The sequence below is a fragment of the Panthera onca genome, chromosome D4, assembly GCF_046562875.1.
Source record: "Panthera onca isolate mPanOnc1 chromosome D4, mPanOnc1 haplotype 2, whole genome shotgun sequence".
Classification (NCBI taxonomy): domain Eukaryota; kingdom Metazoa; phylum Chordata; class Mammalia; order Carnivora; family Felidae; genus Panthera; species Panthera onca.
The window spans coordinates 59,194,863-59,218,696 of record NC_138351.1 but is presented as its reverse complement, the minus strand read 5'-3'; the positions used below and the strand labels follow the sequence as shown (position 1 = coordinate 59,218,696).

The window sequence follows — 23,834 nt, the reverse complement described above, 5'->3', positions numbered from 1 at the left end:
CATTCAATCAACAAACCTTGATTAGCATCTCCTGTGCTTGAGGTGAGTCAGACGTGGCCTCTGTCCTCAGAGAGCTCATACTCTTAGCAGGGAAGGAAAGAAAGAATAATCCTAGAAATGGCTTATGTTTTTTCAGCACTTACTGTGTACCAGGTACTATGCTAAGCATTTTACACGTACCCTCATCCCATTCTTTTGTCAACCCCAGGTCTCATTATTGTCCTATTTTACAGACGGCAAAATCGAGGATTCAAGAGATTGAAGTTTCTCAAATATCATAGGCTTGTAAGATACAGAGTGAGGATTTGCGTCTGGGCCTGAGTTTGGGGTGCCCAGGCTTCCCTGGTGTGTGAGCCACGTCCACCATAGTCCTGGCTTCACTCTAAGACATGTTAATAGGTATGCAAGCATTTTCTGTGGCCTTGAACAAGATACTTCATATCTTTGCCAGCTGTGAAATGGGGACCAGCCTCACAGGATGTGTTGTAAGGAGCAAAATCCAGGCCAGAGTGGTGGCTTGTGCAGCTTGCTGAGGAGACCCAGAAGAAAGGGCAGGTAGTTCAGCCTTTGGATCTGGAGGCAGGCTTCAGAGAGGAGGTGGTTTTTAGGCTGAGCCTTGATGGGCAGGAGTGAAGGCCAGCCGGCGGAGGGAACGGAGCGAATGGTGGCATCGGGGAGTGCCGTGAAGGGACACTTGAGGAATGAGGCGTACCCTGCTGGGATGACATTGTGGAGTGACTGAGGGGTGCCTATGGCTGCAGGGGCAGATCATGAAGGCCCTGAAGTCTTGGACTTTGTCTTGAGGAAGCCTCGGAAGCGTTTCCCTGGTGAAAGTGATGGTGACAGTGACTAACACTCTTTGGACATTAACTTTGCACCAGGCACCGTGCTAAGCACGTTCCTGGAGATTATCTCATTAATCCTTACCAAAGCCCCAGGGATTGTCCTGCAGACCTTTGTGACAGTTTGCAGATGAGGAAATGGAGGGCATTAGTTTTAGTGGCTGACCTGAAGGGTAAAGGGAAGTGGAAAGAACACAGCAGAGAAGAGACCTAGGTACACATCCCAGCTGAGCGACCCCACTTTAAGTGGGGTTACTCAACTTCTCTGTTACTCAACCTCTCTGAGCCTGATCCGCCAAGACCCAGCTCTGCCCCATCTTCACTGGGGGAGGCAGGCCTGGGAGCGTGGTGGGTGTCAGAATATCAGCGTGGGCCAGAGGCAACAGACTGGCTGGGTGTCACTACCACGGAACCCTGCAGGCCAGATGGGGAGAGGACTTTGGGCCCTGGGGTAAGGGTAGCGGGCATTGTAGTGCATACAGCAGTAATGGGATCTGGGACTTATTCTCACAAATTCAAAAAGATTAAGGGTAAGTGTGTCCTAGTGCAGAAGAGATTTCTTCCTCTCTCTGACTTCCTCCCAGAAGCTCCCAGCAGCCCCTTGCTCTTCACATGTCTGTTCCTAAACCAAGTATTGGCAAAGAGAATGGGATCCCCTGGCTAGCTGTGGGCAGTTGTTTAGGGGTGGAATGGATACTGCACGGGGATACCCTGAAAAGACTGTACAAAACAACCAAAATGGGAAAATAAGTTAATGGTTATTTAATACTATTTAGTAGACAAAATCTGGGTGGATTTTGGAGGAGAAAATGGTTAGAAATGACTGACTCAGCCTCTTTAGTTTGTTGATGGGGCCCCTGAGACCCAGGGAGGGCGAGAAACTTGCCTGGGCTCACACAGCAAGTAAGGGCAGAGCTGGGGCTAGAACCTAGGTCTGCTGGCTCTCAACCCTTTTCCCACTGGGCCCTGCCACTGCCCTGCCATGCAGAGGGGCAGCGGTGAGGACAGAGGAGGTTCACTAAGGGCTCTGGCTTTGTCTGGGTTTGTAGAGAAAGAGGACCCAAGAAAGGCTGAAAACTGACCCAAGGGCTCCAGCTTCTTTTCCTGGGGCTCCTAGGCCTTTGGCTACAGTTACATCCCAAAGGCCATGATACCAGAAGGGACTATGGAGATTCCTGTTTGTTTTTATTTTTTTTTTCCTCCCAGTGAGCATCTGCAGACATAAAGTACATGATGATTTTTAAAGAAACAAACCAGAACCCTTCAAGAAAAATGCAAAACCTCTGAGTCTTCTGTGCTCTGAAGAAAACGCAATGGGTTTATGATCTTTTAAGACACACAAGAGACAGCTTTCTCTTGACAGATGGGAATCTGAGGCTATTTTGCTTCCTCCCCCTTTTCGTGACCAGACCCGATTGTGTAAAGCTTTTAGCTTCAAAGCCGGGTTGTGAATAACATTGGTTTAACCTGAAATTTAAAGCCAGCATTTCTCTGCTCCCCGAGACGGGGCTTCCTGCCCCTTGCTCCCCTGAAGCTAGCTTCCAGAATGTTAATTCTACGAGCCATGGTTGACTAAGCCCAGCACTGGGTCTATTACATATTATTTGATTTGGAGTAGAAAAAAAAGATTTAAAGATACCATGCCCCCTGTATACCTTTGTACTTTGCCCATGTCTATCCGTATATTTAAGCATACCATTCACATTGCAAGTTCAGATTTTTCTCCCTGGAATAAAATCGGTCTGAGCATTTCTGTAGCTTGTCTCCAAGACCACATTCCCCAACGAAGTCAGACAGCATCTTTGCAGCACAGATGAGAAATGCTATGGAAACTTCCACTGGAGGCTTGGAGGTTCAGACCTGCCCTTGTGCCAGGGATGATTTTCGGATATTCATTTTTATAGCTGTCTCTTAGCATACAATTGGTTTGTTTGGCTCATACTCACTGTGTACCCACTACGTGTGGCTCCCAGAGGCAGGTCAGCTGTGTCCCTGGCCAGAGAATTATGCATCTTTTTGTCAGAGTATTTATCTTGGTTGACACGTGCGCCTTTTCTGGTCTGATTATTTTTCAATTAACATTTCCCTCCTCCACTGAACATAAGTCCATGAGGGCAGGGCCAGGGCGGCTTTTGCCCATCGTTGTATGCCGGCATTAGCACGGCACCTGCTCACTGAGGTTGGTTAAGAGAAGAATGAATGATCGAATGAATGAGGTCAGATAGAGAGGGATGCTGACATTTGCAGACCAGACCTGCGGAATGAGAGTGGTTGTCACAGGTATTCCTGACTTGTTCATTTATCCCATAAATACTCCCCATGGAGCAGACAGAGATGAATTAACTGGGGCTTCCCCTTGAGGCGGCTAATAGCGCAGTGTCAGAGTAAAGAGCCCAGGGGCCTTGACACCTGAGAAAAGGGAGAAAGTGGTCAGAGCCCAAAGAGTGGGAGATGAAGCAGCTGGGGCAGGAAGGAGGGCATCCTGGAGGAGGTGGCACGCATGCTCACAGGCTGTGTCTGTCCTAGTAACAGGGTACACATGTCAACGAGGAACGGTTTACCTTCCATAGGAGCATGGTGGGCGACCTGTGGGTGACAGCCTGACTCCAAGCATCATATTCAGATGCCCACAAGTGCAAATTTCACGTGGCCAGCCCCTAGTCTTTCCAAAAGATGAGTCTTGGGAGCAGGGCTTCGAAAGAACAGCCTGATCTAAAGGAACTAGCATTTCAGGTCCTGGGACTGAGAAGTGTGGAGGGTGATTGTTCCCTAGCCCCTCCTGTGGTCCCTGCACTGCTCCCCCAGCAGGACTCAGATCTTCCCCGTGGCCTTCTGTGGGGTCCGGGGCTGCTAGGCCATCCCCAGCCTGCCTCTCCATGGTCCCCTGGGGTCTCTTCCCCTCACCATCTCTCCCCCGGCCTTTCGATTCCTCATGTCTAAGCCTTTGTAGGCGGTCTCCTCTGCCTGGCATGCCCTCCCCACCCCCACCCTCTTTGCACTGCTGACCCTTGTCCTCTACTCTCACTTCAAGCATGACTTCCCCTTGGAAGACTTCTCTGGCTCCTCCCCATGCGGTCACACCCCTTCCCCATTCATTATCCATAGTCCTATGCATATGTTTCTGGACCCTTTTTCTACTTGGCAGTAATCACAGTTTGTAGCCATATGTCTGTGGGAGTACTTGGCTACAGTGGCTGCCCTTTCTAGTTTGGAAAGAGGGGCCTGTCTTAGTCATCACTGGATCCTCTGTTGTTTTTTCTAAACATCACTTGGTGCAGAGTAAATACTTCATCAATACTTGTTAAATGGGTGATTATATGTGTAGAAGTGTCCCCAGCCTCCCAAGGAAATGACAGACATTAGGCATCTGCACTAGGTGACAGGGTAGACCTACCTCGCCTCCCTTCCTAATGGAGAAAGCAGGGGTGCTGGAGGGGCAAGGACAGCAGCAGGGTCATAGGTCAGGGCACATGCCTGGAGAGGTGGTCTTTCCAGCTTGCCGTCTTCCACGAGGAGTGTCTGGGTCACCAGGACAGCCAGGACCCTCTCCCAGGCTTGGCCCATGGGTGCTATGGTTGACTTTCGGAAAGCCAGAGTGGGATGTAGTGAGTCTTCCTAGATGGGCAGGGCCCCGCCAGGCTGTCTGTGCCTGGAGTACCTGAGCTGTCCTCAGGGAGATAGGACTCCAAGGACCCCCAGTGCATATACCTGAGTTGGCCCTGTGCCCTGACCCTTTACTCTGTGCCGGGACCTACTCAGTGACCAGGTGGTGACCTTGCCCACAGGGGTCCTCAGCAGAGCCACCCTCAGCTCCCTTAGTGGGGGTGAAGTTCTGCCCTTCCAGAACTATGGGCTGTGCAAAGAACCCAGCCTATGAATCCCACAGGGGAGGGATCGAGCCTGTGGACATCTGTGGGAGGACAGCCTGGCTGGCACATCTAGTGGAGCAGACTGAATTGGTGGGGGGGGGGGGGGGGAGAGGTGGACACTGTCCAACTGGGGGCAGAGCAAGACCTGGGTGGGAATTATCAGGAAGGAGCCTTCATGAGGAGTTTGGGGCCTGGCTGGCAGGATGGGGCTGGGGAGTATCAGTGAAGTTGGTGGGCAGAGAGACGTCTCTTACGATCAGATGTGGTTCCTCTCTGACAGGGAGAAACTTGACGGGAGCACTGGGGACCCAGGGCAAGATCATACTTGAGCAGGAGTGACTGGGGCCAGGATGACAGGCCAGAGCAATAGCTGAGGAGGAGCATGATGAGCTGTCCTCGTGAGTGTGTGTGCGTGTGTGTGCGTGTGTGCGTGCGCGCGCACGTACATGTATCTTTGATCCTTTGATAATAGGGTTATTTGGCAGATGCCAACCAATGGGAGAGCACAGACAGGGCTGTGAGCTCCCACATTCTGCTAGTCTTGCTGTCCTTGTAGGAATAGCCCCCATGGGGATGGGCCATGATGGAAAAAGGGACTCTGAGGATGATGTCCTATGGACAGGAACAGGGAGGGACCGGTCTTGTGGAAGACTAATGTCCCAGGTTGCCAGTGGAGGTGCCTCAACTCTAGGCTGGGGACATCAGCCAGAGAGCCCAGCTTTCATCGTGGTCCATGTGTTGGGGTATGTGGTCATTCAGGCTGTAGCCTAGCCTGTGGTATCCTCTTGGATACAAATGGAGCTGGGATCTGTTTTCTCAAGGGGCTTTATGAGCTGCCTCTGAAGGCCCTTCCCGTAGAGGAAGGTGCTCTGAGCTGTCAGCCTCCATGGAGGACACTGGAAAGCCAGCATTCGTGTGAACACCCAAAGCTGGTGACTTCGCTCAAGTGTCAGACCCTGCATTGCATTTGCCCCCAGATAGGACAGTTAGGGAGACACCAGCTTTTGGCGCATCTCAGTGACACAGCCTCCTACTGCTTCAAGCTCCTTGGTTGGGCCTCCTTCCTCACACGAGTGGGGCTGTGACATGATGGATGAAGTCTGGGGCAGCATGTGCTGGCAGAGGGGGATGTAGGAGAGAATCAGGCAAGGCCTGTGTGAGGGCCAGTGAGAGATCTGACAAGCGCTGGTTTCCCTTGGGCTCCCCAGTGGCAAAGGCAGATGCCTCACCTCTGGGCCTGACGCCTCACCTCTGGTCAGCCCTGCATGAGCAACCGGGTCCTACAGGGCCCTGGGGGATGCACGGCCCTCAAGGCCATTTCCTTGCTTGAAACTTTTGCCCTCCTTGCTGTGTCTTTCACTTTGAGTGGTTCAAGCTCAAGGCTCACAAAAAATATTTCTTCCCGTTTTCTTTTTTATTGGTAATTCATAATATTTTCTTTGAAATGTAAACATCGTCACCAGAGATGGTGACAGTGTGGAGAGCTAACAACATAGAACACATACAGAATTTAACCCTTGGTAATTCGTGTTTTTGAGTAAGTGGTACCTTTAAAGTTCTGCAGTAACACAAAACATAAAACAAAAAAAGCATCCCCCCCTTCACCTCTATCCACTTAGTTCCTACCTCCCGGAAAGGAATGGGTAAGTGCTCTAAATGTTTCTCATGGTGCCCTCCAGAGTTCCTTTTGTATATGCATACACAAAATGCATGGGAAGTCTTATTTTCTTCCTCTTATTTTTTACACAAAAGGTTATACGTTATACATGCTGTGCTGTACCTGGTTTATTTTTCATAGGACGGTGTATCCCGAAGATCTTTCTGTATCAGTTCACAGTGGGAGTCCTTGTTCGCTTTTGCAGCGGCTCACCGTGTGAGCACGCCGTAACTTATTTAACCAGCCCCTGCAAATAAATTCATGTGTTGTTTCCAGTCTTTTGCAACTAGAACCTTGCACGCATATCACTTCCTGTACGTGTGAGTCTAGTGGTAAAAAAAAATTTCCAGAGGCGCAACTGTGTCATCGAAGGATATGTGCATTTGTGACTTTGATGGATTTTGTCAAGTTGTGTATCGTGGGTGTGTGACCGGTGGGCTCCCATCAGAATTGTACGAAAGTGGTGTCCTTCCCCACAGCCGTCCTGGCACGGTGCTTTATTGACTGGTCATGTGATGTGGTGGCAGATGTTCTGGGTTAAGGGCCTTGGCTCTGGGACAAAACGGGGTGGGGGAATCTTCATTATAGAAGAGGAAGTGGCACCTGGTACTTAAGCCTTCCGGTCAACCTGAGCTCTAATCTTCAGGTGAATGACTTTAATTCCTCGGGTCTCAATTTTCTCATCTGCAAAATGGGGAAAATAACGTTACCTACCTTGGGGTCGTTGTGAGTTTTAGGTGAGATGATGCATGTAGAAAAGGCTTCACATGGTGCCTGGCAGGTGGCTACGGGAGGCTGGCTCTGCACTAACCAGCAGGGTAACCTTGACTGAGGGCCCCCTTGTCTGAGTCCCTGTCTGTTTCCTCTCTCATGAGGGAAGGAGCTGGGCTTGTGGGTCTCTCAGGCTGTCTTCTCTCACCGGCTGACGTGACTTTTTTTAGCAACCTGTGTAACCTGCACCCCCCCCCCCCCTTCCTCTCTCATGCTCATCAAAGGTATTCAGGACTCTCCGGTGCCGAACGGCCACTCACTGCCAGGCAGAGACTTCCTCCGGAAGCAGATGCGGGGAGAACTGTTCACGCAGCAGCAGCTGGAGGTGCTGGACCGCGTGTTTGAGAGGCAGCACTACTCGGACATCTTCACCACCACAGAGCCCATCAAGCCCGAGCAGGTACGCCCCACGGCTCCCTGCGTGCCGTACCCCTCAGCCAGACGCAGACCTGGGGGGGGCCCTCCCGAAGGCGTTTGGCGGGGTGTGGGCGGGAATGCCGGGTTCTACTCAGAGGCGGGCTTCTCGTTGTTCTCGGCCCGACTTGGACGGTTGCAGCGTCCCCTAAGGTCAGGAGGACTTGTCTGGGGTTCTGGCAACTTCTTGCCCTGGTGCCTCTGTCTCCCTTGCCAGCCTGTGGGGTGGGGGGGTGGGGGCGGGGTGGGGAATGGTCACATGACTTGTCTGGCTGCTCTGCTTTTGCTGAATGGCGTCCTTTCCCCAGGCTCTCGGCACAGAGCTGGTGTCATGACCTTCTGGGCCACTGGAGGTGGTCTTGGGTCACCATCCTGCCAGTCAGGATAAAGATGGAAATACGGTCACAAAGCACGTTATAGTGGTGCCAGCGTGTACCCCACCGTCAGCCCACGTGTCAGCTCGCCCTGGCATGCTTTTAGAGACCGAATCCAAGAGTCTGGAGATGGGGAAGTGTCTCACTGGACAAACTCCCAGCCGGGTCATTTGCAAGACAGGGAGAGAAGTAGAAGGATGACCCCTTGCTGACCGTGGACAGACAAGCAGTCACTGTCTTAGCTATGGGACCAGAAAGATCTGCCCAGTGAGAGGCTTCTGGGGCCTGGATAAGGTCCCTAAGTACCAGATGCAACTCGAGAGACTGTTTCCTGACGCCCAGTCTAGGCTGGTTACCTGGCAGGCATAGGCGGCTCAGATATGTTCCCTGCCTGCCGAGAGCTCCCATCTGGTGGGCAAGTCAGAGACCTAGCTAGCTGATCCTGGTGCTGAGGACTGGCCTCGCTGAGCTTCCTTTACATGCTAATTAGATGGGGCTTCTGAAGTTTTCCCATAGAGCCAGTCAAAACCCTATAGGCTGTGTGCACAAGCTCCCACGGAGGGGAAAGGGACCAGAGGGGATGTTGAGTAGGGAGGAGTGAGCAAAGCCTCCAGGGCGACCATCCTATGACAGTCTAGTTGTCTGAGCAGTTCTTGTGAGGGCTCTCACAGACCATCTAGCCACTTTGTTTTCATACGGAGAAACCGAGGCCCAGAGAGGCAGAGACTTGTCTGAAAGCCACACGGCAAGTCATGTATTCACTCAACAAACACCAAGGAGTATCACCTGTGTGCAAAGCATGGAGCCAGGCACTAGGTACTGTCAGTGAACAAGACAGGCTTGGACCTGCCCTCAGGGAACCTATAGATATGTGGAAGAATCCCATAAGTAAGAATAACCCCAAAGGTCATGGATTACAGATGTGCTAGGTGCTGAGGTTCTCTGAAAGAATAAAGCACAAGCTGAGCCAGCCTGGAGGCCACCATGGCTTCTGGGGGGAAATGCTTTTATGCTGAGCCCTGAAGGGTAGGGCAGGACAGGAGAAGGGACACGGGGTGGGGGGGAATGTGCCTGGCAGAGGCAACAACAAGGGCAGGGGCCTTGAGGTAAGAGGGGGCACGGCAAGGTGAGGAATGGAAAGAGGGCCAAGAGAGCCACTGTGCCTGGGCTTCAGGGCGTGGGGGCGTGGGAGTGTTGGGGAGATGGGCCAGGTCTCGTACGCTGTGGTCAAGATTTTGGTCTTTCTTCTACACGTAAAGTGTCCCCTGGGAGTGAGGTGGTCCTGTGGGCTGGACAGAGCTGATCCCACACATTTTAGACCTTGAGCTTTCAGGTAAAGAGTCTGTTTCCATCACAAACAGCCTCTCTCTCTGCTTAGAGCCCTTCTGAGAGGTGGCCAAAGCCACTTTCCATCTGACACAGGAGGAGAAAGAAAAGGAGCCTTCCTTGGATGAAGCCTACCTTTCCCTCCAGAACTGGGGAGAAAATGTATCTTCTAACCATCGACAAGATCACATGATTTGAGAGACTAGCAGAGGGTACAGAGGCAAGCTTTCAACTCCCTCATTTTTTAGAGGCCCCGAGAGGGGACAGGGTTTGTCCAGGGTCACCCAGCAAGTGAGTGGAGAAGAGTGAGGGCCCAGGCCTCTACACTCAACCTGGTCTCTACTTCATGAAGCCTCCAGCACTTGTACTAAGTTTCTGTTTACTTAAGGCAGGCATTCAGTGTTAGAGACTGGATTTCCCTCGATTCTTAACGGAATTCAGAGTCTGCATCATTTTAGCTTCGAATGCCCAGGAAATCTGGGCAGAGACTGCAGGGCATCATAATTGGGAGGAGTCCAGAAGCCATCCGTGTATTTCCTCACTTGCTTAGACATTCATATGTTCACTTATCCGACATATTTCTCGCATGCTGCCTGTGAGGTTGGCACAGTGCCAGGCACCCAGGGGGACAGAGGGATGAGTCAAGCGTCAACTCTGTCTGCCCACACTCTCTCAGGGGCCATGTGACATGGATCCAGAACCTGCAAGGCAAGGGAGAAGGTTCTGCGGGCGCTGATGAATGGGGAAGTTGCCTCATTTGGGAGCATCGGAGGAGGAGTTACAGAGGAGGCAACATTGAGGGACAGGTCCTGATAGGCCCCTGTAGAGATGCAGCCTGGTGGGGAGGAGACCGAGTTACAAACTCTGCAAGGGCCCTGTTCCTAACGTTCTTGCTGTGCAGTGTCCTTCAGAATGGCGCGGACACGACCGCGGGCCTGTGTCTGTGTGGGCTCTGAGGCGGGGCCTGCGGGCGAGCGTGTGGCGGGATAATGACTGACTCAGTGCTTTCTGGTTAATCTGCTTCACCTCCCCGTAATGTGCCGTAATGAGGAGAGATGGAAGGTGAGGCCACGGGGCTGCCAGGCACACACACAGGCACTGGACTATGAATGACGTACCCTCGCTCCTGGTTCCCAGTCACTGGACAAATGACAGCCAAAGCAAGGGGCCACAGACCGGGAAAGAGTGCGTGTCAAGGGTACAAGTTGCCGTACAAGGTTGACACGCAAGGGTATAAACCCCCTCGTGCCCACTCTCTGCTTTGCCTTGTGAGCCCCAGAGCAGCATGGCACGGTGGTGGCACCGAGAAGGGGGCCTGGAGCTCCAGCAGCCGAGGGTGGCGTGTCTTCTATATGTGAGCAGACCTGTGTCTCCATGGCCTAGTGGCCTTGGTGGGGTCTTGCTGTCAGTTTCACTGAGCAGCCTATGGGGAAGAAAGAGCTTCATCTGGCTTTGGGGTTGAGGGAGTTCGACTTGAGTCCTGGCTCCACCCTGTTGGGCAGGTGGCTTTTTCTCTGGACCTCAGTTCCTTATCTGTGGTGGCCGTAATTGTGATTTTGCCAACAACAACAATAGCACAGCAGCGACCCAACAACAGTGGCCGTCCCCACCTAAGCAGGGTACTGTACTGTACTGTTTTCAAAGCTCTTTCACATCCATTCTTCCCTTGGACTCACAATTTAAGTGCCTGCTGAACAGTGTGGGCAAGATTGGTAAGCTCCATTTCACAGATTGGAACATTTTTTCCCATTCACCCCATTTTCAGCCCAGGGAGCTTCCAGAACTTGTTGAGGCCACAGAGCTGGAACTTGACTTCGGGGTCTTCTGTCCTCATTCTGTGCTAGATGGCTGCATGGGCCTCCCTGTCCCCAAAAGATTCTAGGAACGTTTTCTAACTGGCTGGTTCTGGGAACTGGCCTTTGGCAGCCGGAGTCTGCCTGTCATTCCAGAATCCTCAGAGTCTTTCCTCCCCATGGGCTCTGGTGGTCAAATCCTCCTGAATTGCCTACCCAGCCCAACCACTCATGGGAAGAACATTCCTCGTCGAGGCCAGGCTGGGGTCCTACCAGTCACACCCACACCCACCTTGCCGCTGTTGCCACCCAGATCTGCCCTGGGTGGGTAGGGCAGGCTTCCTGCTTTTATATGGAAACTTAGTAAACCCTTGGCCCTGGGTGTAATGTGTACACACTTCTGGGGCAATGAAACACTTCCTTTTCAAAATGGTTATTGAAAAAGCAATTCTGTTTTCCCTGCATGTGGAGTGAGTAAAAATCACCCTGAAGGGGAAGAGGAAAAAAAAAAAAAAGAAAAGAAAAGGAAAGAAACAAGTGCTGGTGGTGAGTGCGTTTTGAACAGTGGAATCTGTTTCAGTAAAACTCGCGGTGACGCTGTCGCCTGCCTGCTCCTAGCGGGAGCTGGTCCCTCCTCCGGCCTCGGCAGGAAGGCCGCCTCGGAGCTCAGCCTGCCGTATTTACTCTCGGCAGACTATTAACCAACACCAGGCTATTAATCTGGCTTTTGAGCCTTCACTAAAGCCCATAAAAGCTCACAGTTGTCAAATGGAGTTCATTTTAATTTCCTTTCAATCACAGTAAATTATTCAGGTGATAAATCAGCTGGAGCAGCCTCCTGGCTGTAATAGAAACCCTAATTCCTGGCTAATTATCCAGCCCATTGCTGCCAACAGATCAATACGGGCGCAAAATGGAACCGGCCCAGGGCCCTCCCTCCCATCGGGCCAGAGACAGAAAGACAGCTGAGGAAGGGGATGTGCTGCTGACCTCCCGGGAAGTTCAAAGGTCATGGGGGGTTAAACTGGGAGAGGGCCTATCCCTTGTCTGAAAGAGAAAGCCACCAGAAATGCCTCCCACTTGCTTACACTGCTTTGCCCCCTGAATGGTGGTTTCTCTCCAGGCTGGTGGCCCTGGGCCGAGCATTGCCTATTCCTGTGGGTGTCCTACTCCTGAGTTTCTGAGCATAATTGAGCTTGATCATCAGAGATGGTCTGAACACCTACCTGACTCAGAAAAAGGGCTGGGACTGTAGGGAAAAAGATGAGGTGCTGGACATGCTTCCTTTCTTCAAGGAGCTCGTTTTCCTCTGTAGTGGGTCCGTGCCCATCAGAAGGAGGTGAGGTACGGAGAGGAGGGACTGAGGAGACCAGTGTGCTGGGCTGAGGAAGGGGGCAGGCTTCCTGGAGGAGGTGCCGTTAGTGCTGTGTCTTGAGGGATGGGCAGAATCTAGATATGGTAGAGATGGCCGGAGGGGGCATTCTAGGCAGAAGGACAATGTGGGCAAGGGCATGAAGCAGTGTGAGATAGCAGGGAACTGTGGGCCGGTCTAGGTAGTTGAATGGAGGATGGGTGAGAGGCAGTCTGGACAAGAGGACTGGAGAAATAGTGGGTCAGCCAAACCCCAGAGGGCTGGCATGTGGAGGTGAGGACGTCTGACTTCGCTGTGGGGGTAGTGGGCCCCAAAGAACCTTGCGTCCGTGGCCTGGAGTACTCTGCTCATCTGGAGGCGACCTTCCCTGGGACTCCTGCCTCTTGCCCTGTCCCTGCTGCTACTGTCAAATCTCTCTTTCTGAAGCCCATCCTCACTTGGGAGTCCCTCGTGGTTTTCCCCGACTCGAGACCCCAACCTGGGCCCTTCATCCCTGTCATGGCCCTTCACCGCCCCCCCCGCCATGCCCCTCTGCTTGCCCACAGGATGCTCTGGCTATGGCCAGGCCTGACCTCTCACTGCCCCTTGTGGGCTGGGCTCCTTCTCTGTTTGAGGGCGCACGGACCATGGGCCTGTGTGTGGGGTGCACGCGTGTGCATGTATATGAGTGCGTGAACAGCAGGGATAGCTCCGAGCACGCAGAGTGGCAGCTACTGCGATTATTATTACTTTCTTAATGTTGTTATTCTTTTAAAAAAATGTTTATTTGTTTATTGAGAGAGAGAGAGAGGGTGTGTGCGTGTGCCAGCAGGGGAGGGGCAGAGAGAGAGCGAGAGAGAATCCCAAGCAGGCTCAGCACCCTCAGCACAGAGCCCGATGAGGGGCTTGATCCCACAAACTGTGAGACCATGACCTGAGCTGAAATCAAGAGTCAGATGCTTAACCGATTGGGCCACTCAGGTGTCCCTTACTGTTGTTGTCTTACTCCAAGCTCCTGCTCACTGTTGCCCTGCATAGACTATTCCTTCAGTCTGTTTCTAAATCTACCCTGTCGGGGCCCACCAGGAGTGGCCTTCACTGATCCAGTTCAGCCAGCACTAAGTTGCTTCTTGTCTAAGTTCATGAAAGCATCAAGTCCTAATCATTACTGTAGTGATGGTTGTAACAATGATGTATTCATTGCTTGCCATGTGTCTGGCTGTGTTCTGAGGAGCACTTTCCTTGCCCCATGTCATTACAAAGTCACGACAACGCTATTATCACCTTTGCGCAGACAGGATGGCTTAGTGAGGTTAGCAGTAATGTCGCCGAAGGTATGTAGTTAGTGCCGGGGCGGGATTGGAGCCCAAATCCCTGGCCCCAGAGTCCAGGCTGGTGGCCACCGGGTCGCTCCCATTGCAACACAGTCAGGCTGCCCACTGATTCTTACAGGTGACCAGTTTCCTGGGAACACACCTGGGGGTTCAATCTACTCATCCTGGGAGCCAAGCATGGCTTGGTTAGAAAGTGGTGGGGCCGCCACAGGCACCAGTGTGGTTTCTGGAGGTATGAACAGAAGTCTGAGGGCAGTGGCTGTGCTGTTCCACTCTGATCTGGTTTTGCTGTGCTTACCCCAGCCTTCCCCTGCTAAGGCTGTGCTCAGAACCAGACTCCTTCTTTGCGGATACAGTAGAGAACATTTAGAAGAGACGATTGAAAACTCTTTCCTAGGAGGGATGACTGGAGAAATTGGGGCTGTTTGGTCTGAAGAAGGGAAGACTTGGGGATGTGAGCAGGGAAGGAGGCAGGCTAAGAGAACTTTCCCATAGCCCAAGCTTCCTACCCAGTGGAGTGGGCCTCCTTGTGAAGTAGTGAGCCTCCTGTCACCAGAGGCATGTAAGTAGAATCTATCCTTATTCATATTTGCTGTATTAGAAGTTTAAGAATCCACTGAGGACTTGATTAGCTAAATGTCAAGTCTCTTCCAACCTGAAAGAATAATTCTAAGGCACGGAGAGCAGGAGGGGTTTGGTGAGTGGGAAGGTGAAAAAAGGAGACCTTTAAAGCTGCCGGGTGGAAGGGGCACTCAAGGGATGTTTCCCCTCAGGAATCCTCACGGGGGTGGACAAGCCTGGGGCCCGGGACCCGTGGCCCTGAGTGGCAAGGGGCTGGAGGCTGCAAGCTCTCGGGAGGCTAGCGATGAAGCCAGCTCCTCTCGTGAACAGAGCAGGGTGGAGGCTTCTGGTGAGGAAATCTGGATAGTGGTGGCTGCCGCCAGCCTCACCACGCACACAGGGTACTGGGCATCTTCTGCCCAAGAGCTCAGAGCCAGGCCCCTCAGGGAAGGAGGGTAGAGAGACTAAACAGACCTGTGTCCTGCCAACAGGTGCCAGCTTGCAAGGGGCTGGGAGAGTGATGCATAACTTAAGATAAAGGGATCACTACTTAAAACCCACAGCAGCTAGCAGGGGAGTCTAGCTCGCAATGGCTCTGCAAAGCAGAGCGGGATCTTCATGTGGCAGATGAGGAAACTGAGGCAGAGAGAAAGTCACATGCCCTAAATGATGTAGCTCATAAGATTGCCCCATTCTCTGCTCCCTGCTTTTTGCAGGTGTAGACTGTCCTCTGGGGTCAGAGCCCTTTACTCTGCATGTGCAGACACTTCCTGATTGATTTATTGGCTTCATTCAGCAGATATTTATTGAGCACCCCCTCTGTGCCAGGAACTGTGCTAAGCATTGGGACAGAGCAGCAACAAAGACAAACATCGTTCCCAGAATTGACCCTATAGCAAAGGAGACAAATTTTGACAACATTATTCTACCAGGAAAAATGGTGTCATTACCAGGTATCACAGAGTATGATAGGTGCTCTGAAGAGAAAGACCAAAGAGTAAAGAGTGGGACCTCATCTATATGGGGGGAGGGGCATCAGGGAATGTCTCTCTGAGGATGCACCTTTGAGCTCAAGAAGGGGAAGTGTGGCAGGGAACAGTGTTCTAGGCAGAGGGAACAGCCTATATAAAGGCTTTGGTGGTCTAGTAACCAAAAGCTGTCCTGTGGGGCTGGTAAGCATGAGAGGCAGAAAGTGGCCTGTGGTGCAGGTAATGAGGTGGTGGGGGCCAGATGTGGACTAAGGCCATGGCTTTGGGTTTTGTCTTGAGAGCAAAGAGAAGATTGTAATTTGTAAACCAGGGACTATCAGGATCTAATCCAATACAGATTAGAAGGTTATTCTACTGCTATGAGGAGACTTGGAGGGTTGGGAGACCAGGAGGCTTATTTGCCAGGTGCAGACCAAGTCACTGGTCCCCTGGAGATAGTTGTCAGCCCTGGCTGGGGTTGGCCTTCTCTCCAGTCTTGGGGCACTGACCGGGAACTGTGTGGCCCTGTGATGCATTGCTTCTCCCCTTTCTTCTCTGCTCCTTTACCTCCTCCCACCTAACCCCAAACCCCCCAACTCTGCAGCCAGGCCCCCAGGTTACTAGAGTTGAGCTCAGATTTGATTGTGAGCTTTCTGATGGTCAAAGCAAAGCAGGAAGCAGTCACTTGTGTGCTTCTCATTATCCACCAGGGGAAAATAGGACAATTCCCCCAAAGGAAGCCATGTTTTTTTCGGACAGGGTGGAAGGGAATGGCCGCATGGGTTTCCAGTGGGGGCCCTGTGGAGGCCCTGGGCACAATCCTCAACCACACCCACAGAGGTGCCGCAGAAGGTTTCAAAGGGCTCTGTCTTACGGATGAATGTGACGGCCACACGCTAATCAGTGCATTTCTGCATGGGCCTGGCTGCTGTGACCATAGGGCTTGAGAATGCAGCTTTTCCAGTAGCCTAAGTTAAACTAAGAAAAATCCCAGACATTCTGGGGCACCATTCCTAGATTTTCCAATTTGATGCTTGGAAGATGTGCCACTATCTTGGGGCTTTGTGACTTCCCGCCACCCAAGGGTACCTCAGGGAAAATGTCCTAAGCAGAAGGTTTGGGCTATAAGAGTGTACCTCATCATCAACTCAGCTCTTGACGAGAAAGAGAGTTTAGTAGTTTTGCATTTGACTTCTTTGCATTGACTTTGCATTTGGGCTTGCTGTGCAGGAACTTGGGGATTTTAAGGGGGGAGGAATCATAAGTTTTAGAGATGAAAGAAGCAGAGGGCTTACCCACGCAGTTGCAGATGGACAGGATGGAAGTGAGAGGGCATGGCTAGGCCTTCCCATGGGAAGCAGGCACCTTCTGACCTAGTTGTACATAGAAGCCTGATGCCAGAGGAAGACTTCTGACCTCAAGGCATGGTGGAGGTGGCCCAGTAAATGTCCTGGGCTTTGACGGGTCAGAGGAGTGACTCTTACCATGGAAGGAGCGATAAGAGTGGAGAGGATGGAAGCAGCAAGGAGAAGGGCACTTGTCTTCCCACTTCTTCCCAGTTCTTCCCTGAGGGCAGAAAACCCTTTCTTTTTTAAAGTTTATTTATTTATTTTGAGAGAGAAAGAGAAAGAGAAAGAGAGAGAGACACAGAGAGAATGAGCAGGGAAGGGACAGAAAGAGAGGAGGAGAGAGAATCCCAAGCAGGCTCCGCACTGTCAGCACAGAGCTCAATGCAGGGTTTGAACTCATGAACCGCAAGATCGTGACCTGCCAGAAACCAAGAGTCAGACGCTTAACCGACTGAGCCACCCAGGCGTCTCTAAAACCCCTTTCTGAACACTGAGATGCAAGCAAGATTTAACTTGGATGTCATCTTGCCTTTGGAATGAGTTAATAACAAAGACTGTGCTGGAATTCTTGCTCCCAGATCCCTAGAGGTTCTTGGTGCCTCTAGACCAGCCATATTCTCCCTTAGCCTTCTGCTGTTGTCATCTCAAAGTGACCCAGGAGTGAAACTACATGGATTCTGAGGCCTCAACCTTTTTCACTTGCTCTACTCCCTTAGAGTCTTGCCTAGGGATGCCCATTTCTTCCTGAACAGCTGTTAAAATATTTCCTAAACAACGGAATGTTCTGAGTATTCTTTGTGTTCCTGTGGGTCAAGCGGAAGGGTGGCTTCCCAAGAAAAGTCATTGGGTCTGTTTGGCGAGATTGAGGAATGTCTGAGGGAACACTGAGGAAGTTGCCATAGTGAAAAAGTGTGGGACAGGCCCCCGGGCTTTCGTGATGCCTCTTGGCCTCGTCACTTCCCTCTGGGTTATGGTTTCTGCATTTGGGGTGGGGGATTAGACCGCGTCATCCTTGGGATTCATTCCAGCTCTAACATTCTGTGAGATAGAAAACAAATTGGAAACCCATCTCTTATTTTTATTTTGACTTGTTTACAGTTTTTCTTCCCGTCTGTTCCACTCTTTTAGATGACAGTCAAATTCTGTGTATCGTGGGGTTTAAAGATTACAAGCAAATTGTCAAAGAGCTGCCTGTGCCTTGCTGGGATGTTCTTTCATTCATTTATTCATTCATTCATCCAAGAAATTTTTATGGCTACGCCATGTCAGTGACATTGACCACCTGTGCTGTGCCGTGTGGCATAAAGTAACAGCGATAGATGCAACCAAAGGTGCTGTGTGAAAATTGACTTTGGGGGTAGATATATTTCCCCCTACACAAGGCTAAGCAATATTTGTAATTTTAAAAAAAAAAGGCAAAAAAGAAAACAAACAGAATATTCTACTCATAGCTTGTTTGTTTTGAGAGTGCACTGGAAGTTTGGCTTAAGGAATTTGGCTGTTTACAAAGCTCTCAAGCACACACACACAGACGCACACTTTGTTGTTTTGTAAATTATAAAAAAAAGAACACAGATTTCTGATTCTGATAACAAGGTCTCAGCTATTATAGGCACCTCTTTCTTAAACAATAGAAACACTGGATCAAATATAAGAATGAAATATTTTTGACATATATCTGATGTTGCATTAAAGAGAGGGAAGTCCTTGGGGGCTGGAAATTAGGAGGGAGCTCAGAGCCAGAACTTGAAGTGCATGAGCTAATATCCCAGTGGCTCAGGGTACTTACTGGTCCTGGACATAGTTCATAGTGAACAGGGTCTGGGGGTGTTGATGCTGGTGCTGAGACAGAAGATTTGGCCTGAGACCTACGTGATAGGGGAGTTGGAAGTGAACTGTCTGTAAAAAACTTGAAACCTGGAAGGATGGCACTTTCCATGAAGTGAGCAGTGGGCCCATTTCACCTCCAGACTGATGAAAACAGTGGAAACCCTGATTCCATACAGGACTCCAAGCACAGCAAAGGTTTCCCATGAGAAGTTATAATCCCAAGGCTGTGCCACATAGAAGGGTGGTATCCACTTTATATTATTCCCAAGAAACTCAAGTAGAGAAGTTAATATAAAAAGCAGGCTCCTATCAGTGAAATCCTTGAGATGCCTAGGAGAAGCACCTGACAAACTCTCACCTGGATCCTTCCACAGTCCAGTCTGTACAACTTGCCTACAGAGTGAATGATAACTACTGAAGATGAGCTTACGATTTAAAAAAGTTGCAAACCACACCAGGAAATGAGGGGGCGTATGGGAGACATAACCAGAAGAATTAATGCTCCAAGAACTTAAAATAACAGACAATCTGAAACAGACTGTGAAATGACTACAGAGATGAAAAAAGGACCGGAGATACTACAAAAGGAGAAAACACCATGGAATAGGAAAACGGAGATTAGAAAAAGGGCCAAATGCATGTTCTAGAAATAAAAATTTTATTAGTTACCAAAATTAAATTTTCAATTCATGGATTAAATACCAGGTAAGACACAGCTGAGTAGAAAATTAGTGATTTGGGAAACAGAGCTGAGGAAATTGCTGGGAATGCAGGCTAGAAGTCTAAGGAGTTGAGAAGTCTTAAAGAGAGGGTTACAGATAAAGCAGAGTTTCACGAGAAGGGCCAAACTATATCTAGTAGTTGCTCTGGAGGAATAAATAGGAAAAATAGAGGTGAGGCAATATTTGAAGAAATATTGACTAAAGAATGTATAGAATAGAACTGTTGTAAGACATGGGGCGTTAGATTGAAGAAGCATGACTAAATCCCAGCAAGTTAAGTAAAAATAAATGTACATCTTGGCAAAGGGGTAGTGAAACTGAAGAATGTCAGAGACAAAGAAAGTTATAAAGGCAACTAGAGAGAAAATATAACTTTTAGATTGACAACACTTTTTTTTTCAGGAGCCAGAAAATAGTAGAAAATATCGTTAAGTGTTATGAGATAATAACAATTGATCTGTACTCAGATAAATGATCATTTAACAGTGAAGGCAAATAAAGACATTTTCAGACAAATACACAGAGGGCTTACCACTCAGACACTCTTACTGATCTGATAATGAGGTACTCCAGGAAGAAGGATAGGAGAGACCTCCAGTTTTAGCTCTGGCATATGAAGATCTAGGAAGTCATTGCTCCCATATTTACAAAACAAGTAGAGCTGAGCAAGCTGAAATCAACACCTTTTCTTGACCCATCAGAGATCTGAGGTGGAAGGGCAAACAGCTACTGAAACCTGCAGAGATAGGAGCATACAGAGTTGCAGCTGATATCTTCCAAATTAACATAAAGCCTCTACTAAAGACCTGTTTACCTCAGTTTCTGCTACCCAATTCTCATGCCCAGCTTTTGGCAAAAAGTTAGGCAAGAAAAAACACAGTCTGAGAGACAAAGTAGGCATGAGAAACACACTCAGATGTAACACGGATTTTAGAATTCTTATATAGGGAATTTAAAAGAACTATGATACCGGATGCCCAGGTGGCTCAGTTGATTAAGCTTCTGACTCTTGATTTCAACTCAGGTCATGATCTCACGTGAGGCTGGTGAGTTTGAGCCCCACTCTGTGCTGACAGCACAGAGCCTGCTTGAGATTCTCTCTTTCCCCTTCTGGCTGCCCCTCCCCTTCTCTCTCTCTCTCTCTCTCTCTCTCTCTCTCTCTCTCTCTCAAAACAAATAAATTTAAAAAATTAAAATAACTATGATATGTTAAGGGCTCTAATGGAAAAAGCAGATGGCACAAAAGGACAGATGGGTAATGTAAGCAGAGATATGGAAACTCTAAGAATTGAAGAGAAATGCTAACAAGAAAAAGCACAATAACAGAAATGAAGAATGCCTTTGATGGACTGCTCAGCAGATTGGACAGCCAAGTGAAGAATCAGTGAGCTTGAAGAGGTGTCCATAGAGACTTCCCAAGCCGAAATGCAGAGAGGAAAAAAGAGAACACAAGAACATCGACAAAATGACCAAAACAGAACATCCAAGGGGTGTGGAATAATTTTAAGAGGAGTAACACATGCATAATTGGAGCACCAGAAGGAGAGAGAGAATGAAGAAGAAATATTTGAAGTAGTAACGGCTGAGAACTTTCCAAAGTTAATGACAGATACCAAACCACAGATGCAGAAATCTTGGAGAATATCAAGATATTTTGATATCTACACCAACACATATCATACTCAAACATCAGAAGACTAAAAACAAAAAGAAAATCTTGAGGAAAGCCAGAGGGAAAAGCTACCTTACTTCTAGAAGGACAGGGGAAAAGGAATAAAAGAAAAAAAAAATAAACTACTTGATTTTTTTTTTAAGTCTTAGTTGATCGGAAAGGTAACGGTTTGAAGTGATAATAGTAACAATGTATGGGGGTGATTGTGACATATGGATAAGTGAAATGAATGACAGCAGTGTCACAAGGGGCAGGAAGGGGGAATTGGGAATACTCTACTCTGTTAGAAGGTACCTGTACTACACCTGAAGAGATACAGTGTTAATTAAGGTGAACTTTTTTAATGTATGTTGAAAACTCGAGGACAACCACTAAAGCTCTTTTTTTAAACTTAAAATTTTTTTCTTAATTGTGGGAAAAACACATAATGTAAAAATTATCCTCTTAAACATATATAAGTGTACATTTCAGTAGTGTGAAGCAGATAAAATGGAATCATAGACTATATTTAATTAAACCCAGAGAAAGAAGAAAAAGGGAGGGGAATGAAGTAAAGAACAAGTTCAATAAATAAAAAATAGTTACAAACTTAGTAGATGTTAATCCAACAAGAACATTGTTTGCTTTAGACGTGAATCGTCTAAATATACCCATTAATGGGCGCCTGGGTGGCTCATTCGGTTGAGAGTCCAACTCTTGATTTTGGCTCAGAGCCCTGCATAAGGCTCCTTGCTGACAGTGTGGAGCCTGCTCGGGATTCTCTCTCTCCCCCTCCCCTGCTCACACATGCACTCTCTCTCTCTTAAAATAAATAAATAAACTTAAATAAATAAATAAATAAATATACCCATTAAAAGACAAAGATTGTCATAGTGGATTAAAAAAACACACAAGACCAAACTATATGTTAACTACGAGAACATGAAACCCAGAAGGAAGGGATGGGATCTAAGGAGCAATGGCCGCCAAACACCTTGATAAACAAGGGATAATCTTTAAAAACATTTTTTTAATGTTTGCTTATTTTTGAGAGAGAGAGAGAAAGAGAGAGTACGTGTGAGCAGGGGGAGGGGCAGAGAGAGAGGGAGACAGAGAATCCAAAGTGGGCTCCATGCTATCAGCACAAAGCCCAATGTGGGACTTGAACTCACAAACCGTGAGATCATGACCCAAGCCAAAGTCCAACACTTAACTGACTAAACCATCCAGGCGTCTCTAAATAAGGGATAATCTAAATAACTGGATGGTAAAAATCATGACTAGTTTTGGTGGGTTTAAAAACCAATAGAAAAAAATACAATAATAATATGTAACATTAGGAATGGGCTGATGGGAATTAACAATTCTAAGATCCTTGTATTACTCAGGAGGAGGATAGATACATAGATAAGCTTTAGATTTGGTTATGTCAAGGATGCGGATGAACAAATTAAGGTAATCACTAAAAGCATAGTAATGGACTTCTGAACCAGATGAGGCAAAAAAAGAGAAGGTATAGAATACTCAGTGAATCCAATAGAAGACAGGAGAGAAGAAAGGAGCAAGAAAAAAGCATGGTAAATTAAAAATACAAAATTAGATGATAGATAGTAGAAATAAATACAATTATTTGAGTAGTCTCAATAAATATAAGTAGATTGAATTTGTCACATAATACAGAAGATATGAAAAATAGCCAAAACCCAGAAATATGCTGTTTATAGAAATTAACCTAAAATAAAATGGTGCTCAAAGGTTGCAAGTAGGGAGATAGGAAAATATAGACCAGGCAAATACAAACCAAATCAAATGTGATAGAGTATTATCACTCTCAGATGAAATGAACTTTAAGGTCCAAAGTATCTGCAAAGACAAAGAGGGTCAAGAACCATTCATAGGAAGATACAGCAATCCTGAAACTGTATGTGCTTAGCAACAGAGTCTCAAAACTTTTAAAACAAAAAAAATGTCAATGAACCGACTTTAAAAATCTGATAATATATTTTGGGAACTTTAATATATCCCTCTTATTTTTCATTTATTATTTTTTAGAAGTGAACTTTTTTCAATGTTTATTTATTCATTTTGAGAGAGAGAGAGAGCGCAGGAGCGCGTGTGTAAGCAGAAGAGGGGAAGAGAGTGAGGAAGAGAGAATCCCAAGCAGGCTCCACGCTGTCAGTGCAGAGCCTGATGCGGGTTCAATCCCATGAACCGTGAGATCATGACCTGAGCTGAAATCAGGAGTCAGATGCTTAACCAGCTGAGCTACGCAGGTGCCCCGACATATCCCTCTTTATTAATGGATAGGTCAAGCTGACAAAAAACTGGCAGGGATATTTGTAAGCTCTGTACAACATAATTATATGTTTAACCAAATAGACGCATAAAAGGCCAACAATTAGAGACTGCACATGCTTTTCAAACATACATGTAAGGAACACTTACAGAGATTGACTGTGTGCTGGTTGTGGAAGCAAATCTCAGCAATGCCAAAAATTCACGTCATAGACCATGTTCTTTGATCAGAGTGTGCTAAAATTGAAAATTCATAGTCCAAAGCAGATTATGATCTCTAATCTTCTGTATGTTTCAAAATTAAAAAAAAAAAAAATCAACTTTCTAAAAAAACTCCATGGGTCAAAAAAGAAATCCTAATGGAAATTATGAAATATAACTGAACAACCCCAAAAACCCAACCCCCAGCAACAGCACTGCATATCAAAACTTGTGCAGTGAATCTAACGTGGTACTTAGAGGGCAATGCATAGCTTTAAATGCAATTTATTTTAAAAAGAAGATAAAACTAATAAGCTAAGCATGTAAGTCAAGAAGTTACAAAAAGAGAGGCTCCTGGGTGGCTTCGTCGGTTAAGTGTCTGATTTCTGCTCAGGTCATGATCTCACTATTCGTGAGTTCGAGCCCCGCACTGGGCTTTGTGCTGACAGCTCAGAGCCTGGAGCCTGCTTCGGATTCTGTTTCCTTCTCTCTCTGCCCCTCCCCTGCTCATGCTCTGGCTCTCTCT

General features: G+C 48.3%; 1 protein-coding gene across 4 annotated transcripts in view; it reads left to right on the top strand.

Moving 5' to 3' along the window:
• Nucleotides 1–23,834, top strand: part of PAX5 (paired box 5) — a 194,484-nt gene that overhangs the window by 56,578 nt on the left and 114,072 nt on the right. For all 4 annotated transcript variants that reach the window (XM_081790913.1, XM_081790914.1, XM_078436677.2 and 1 more), the window contains exon 6: nucleotides 7,364–7,539. In XM_081790913.1, coding sequence (XP_081647039.1) covers nucleotides 7,364–7,539 — 176 coding nt within the window. The remainder of the gene's footprint in view (nucleotides 1–7,363; nucleotides 7,540–23,834) is intronic.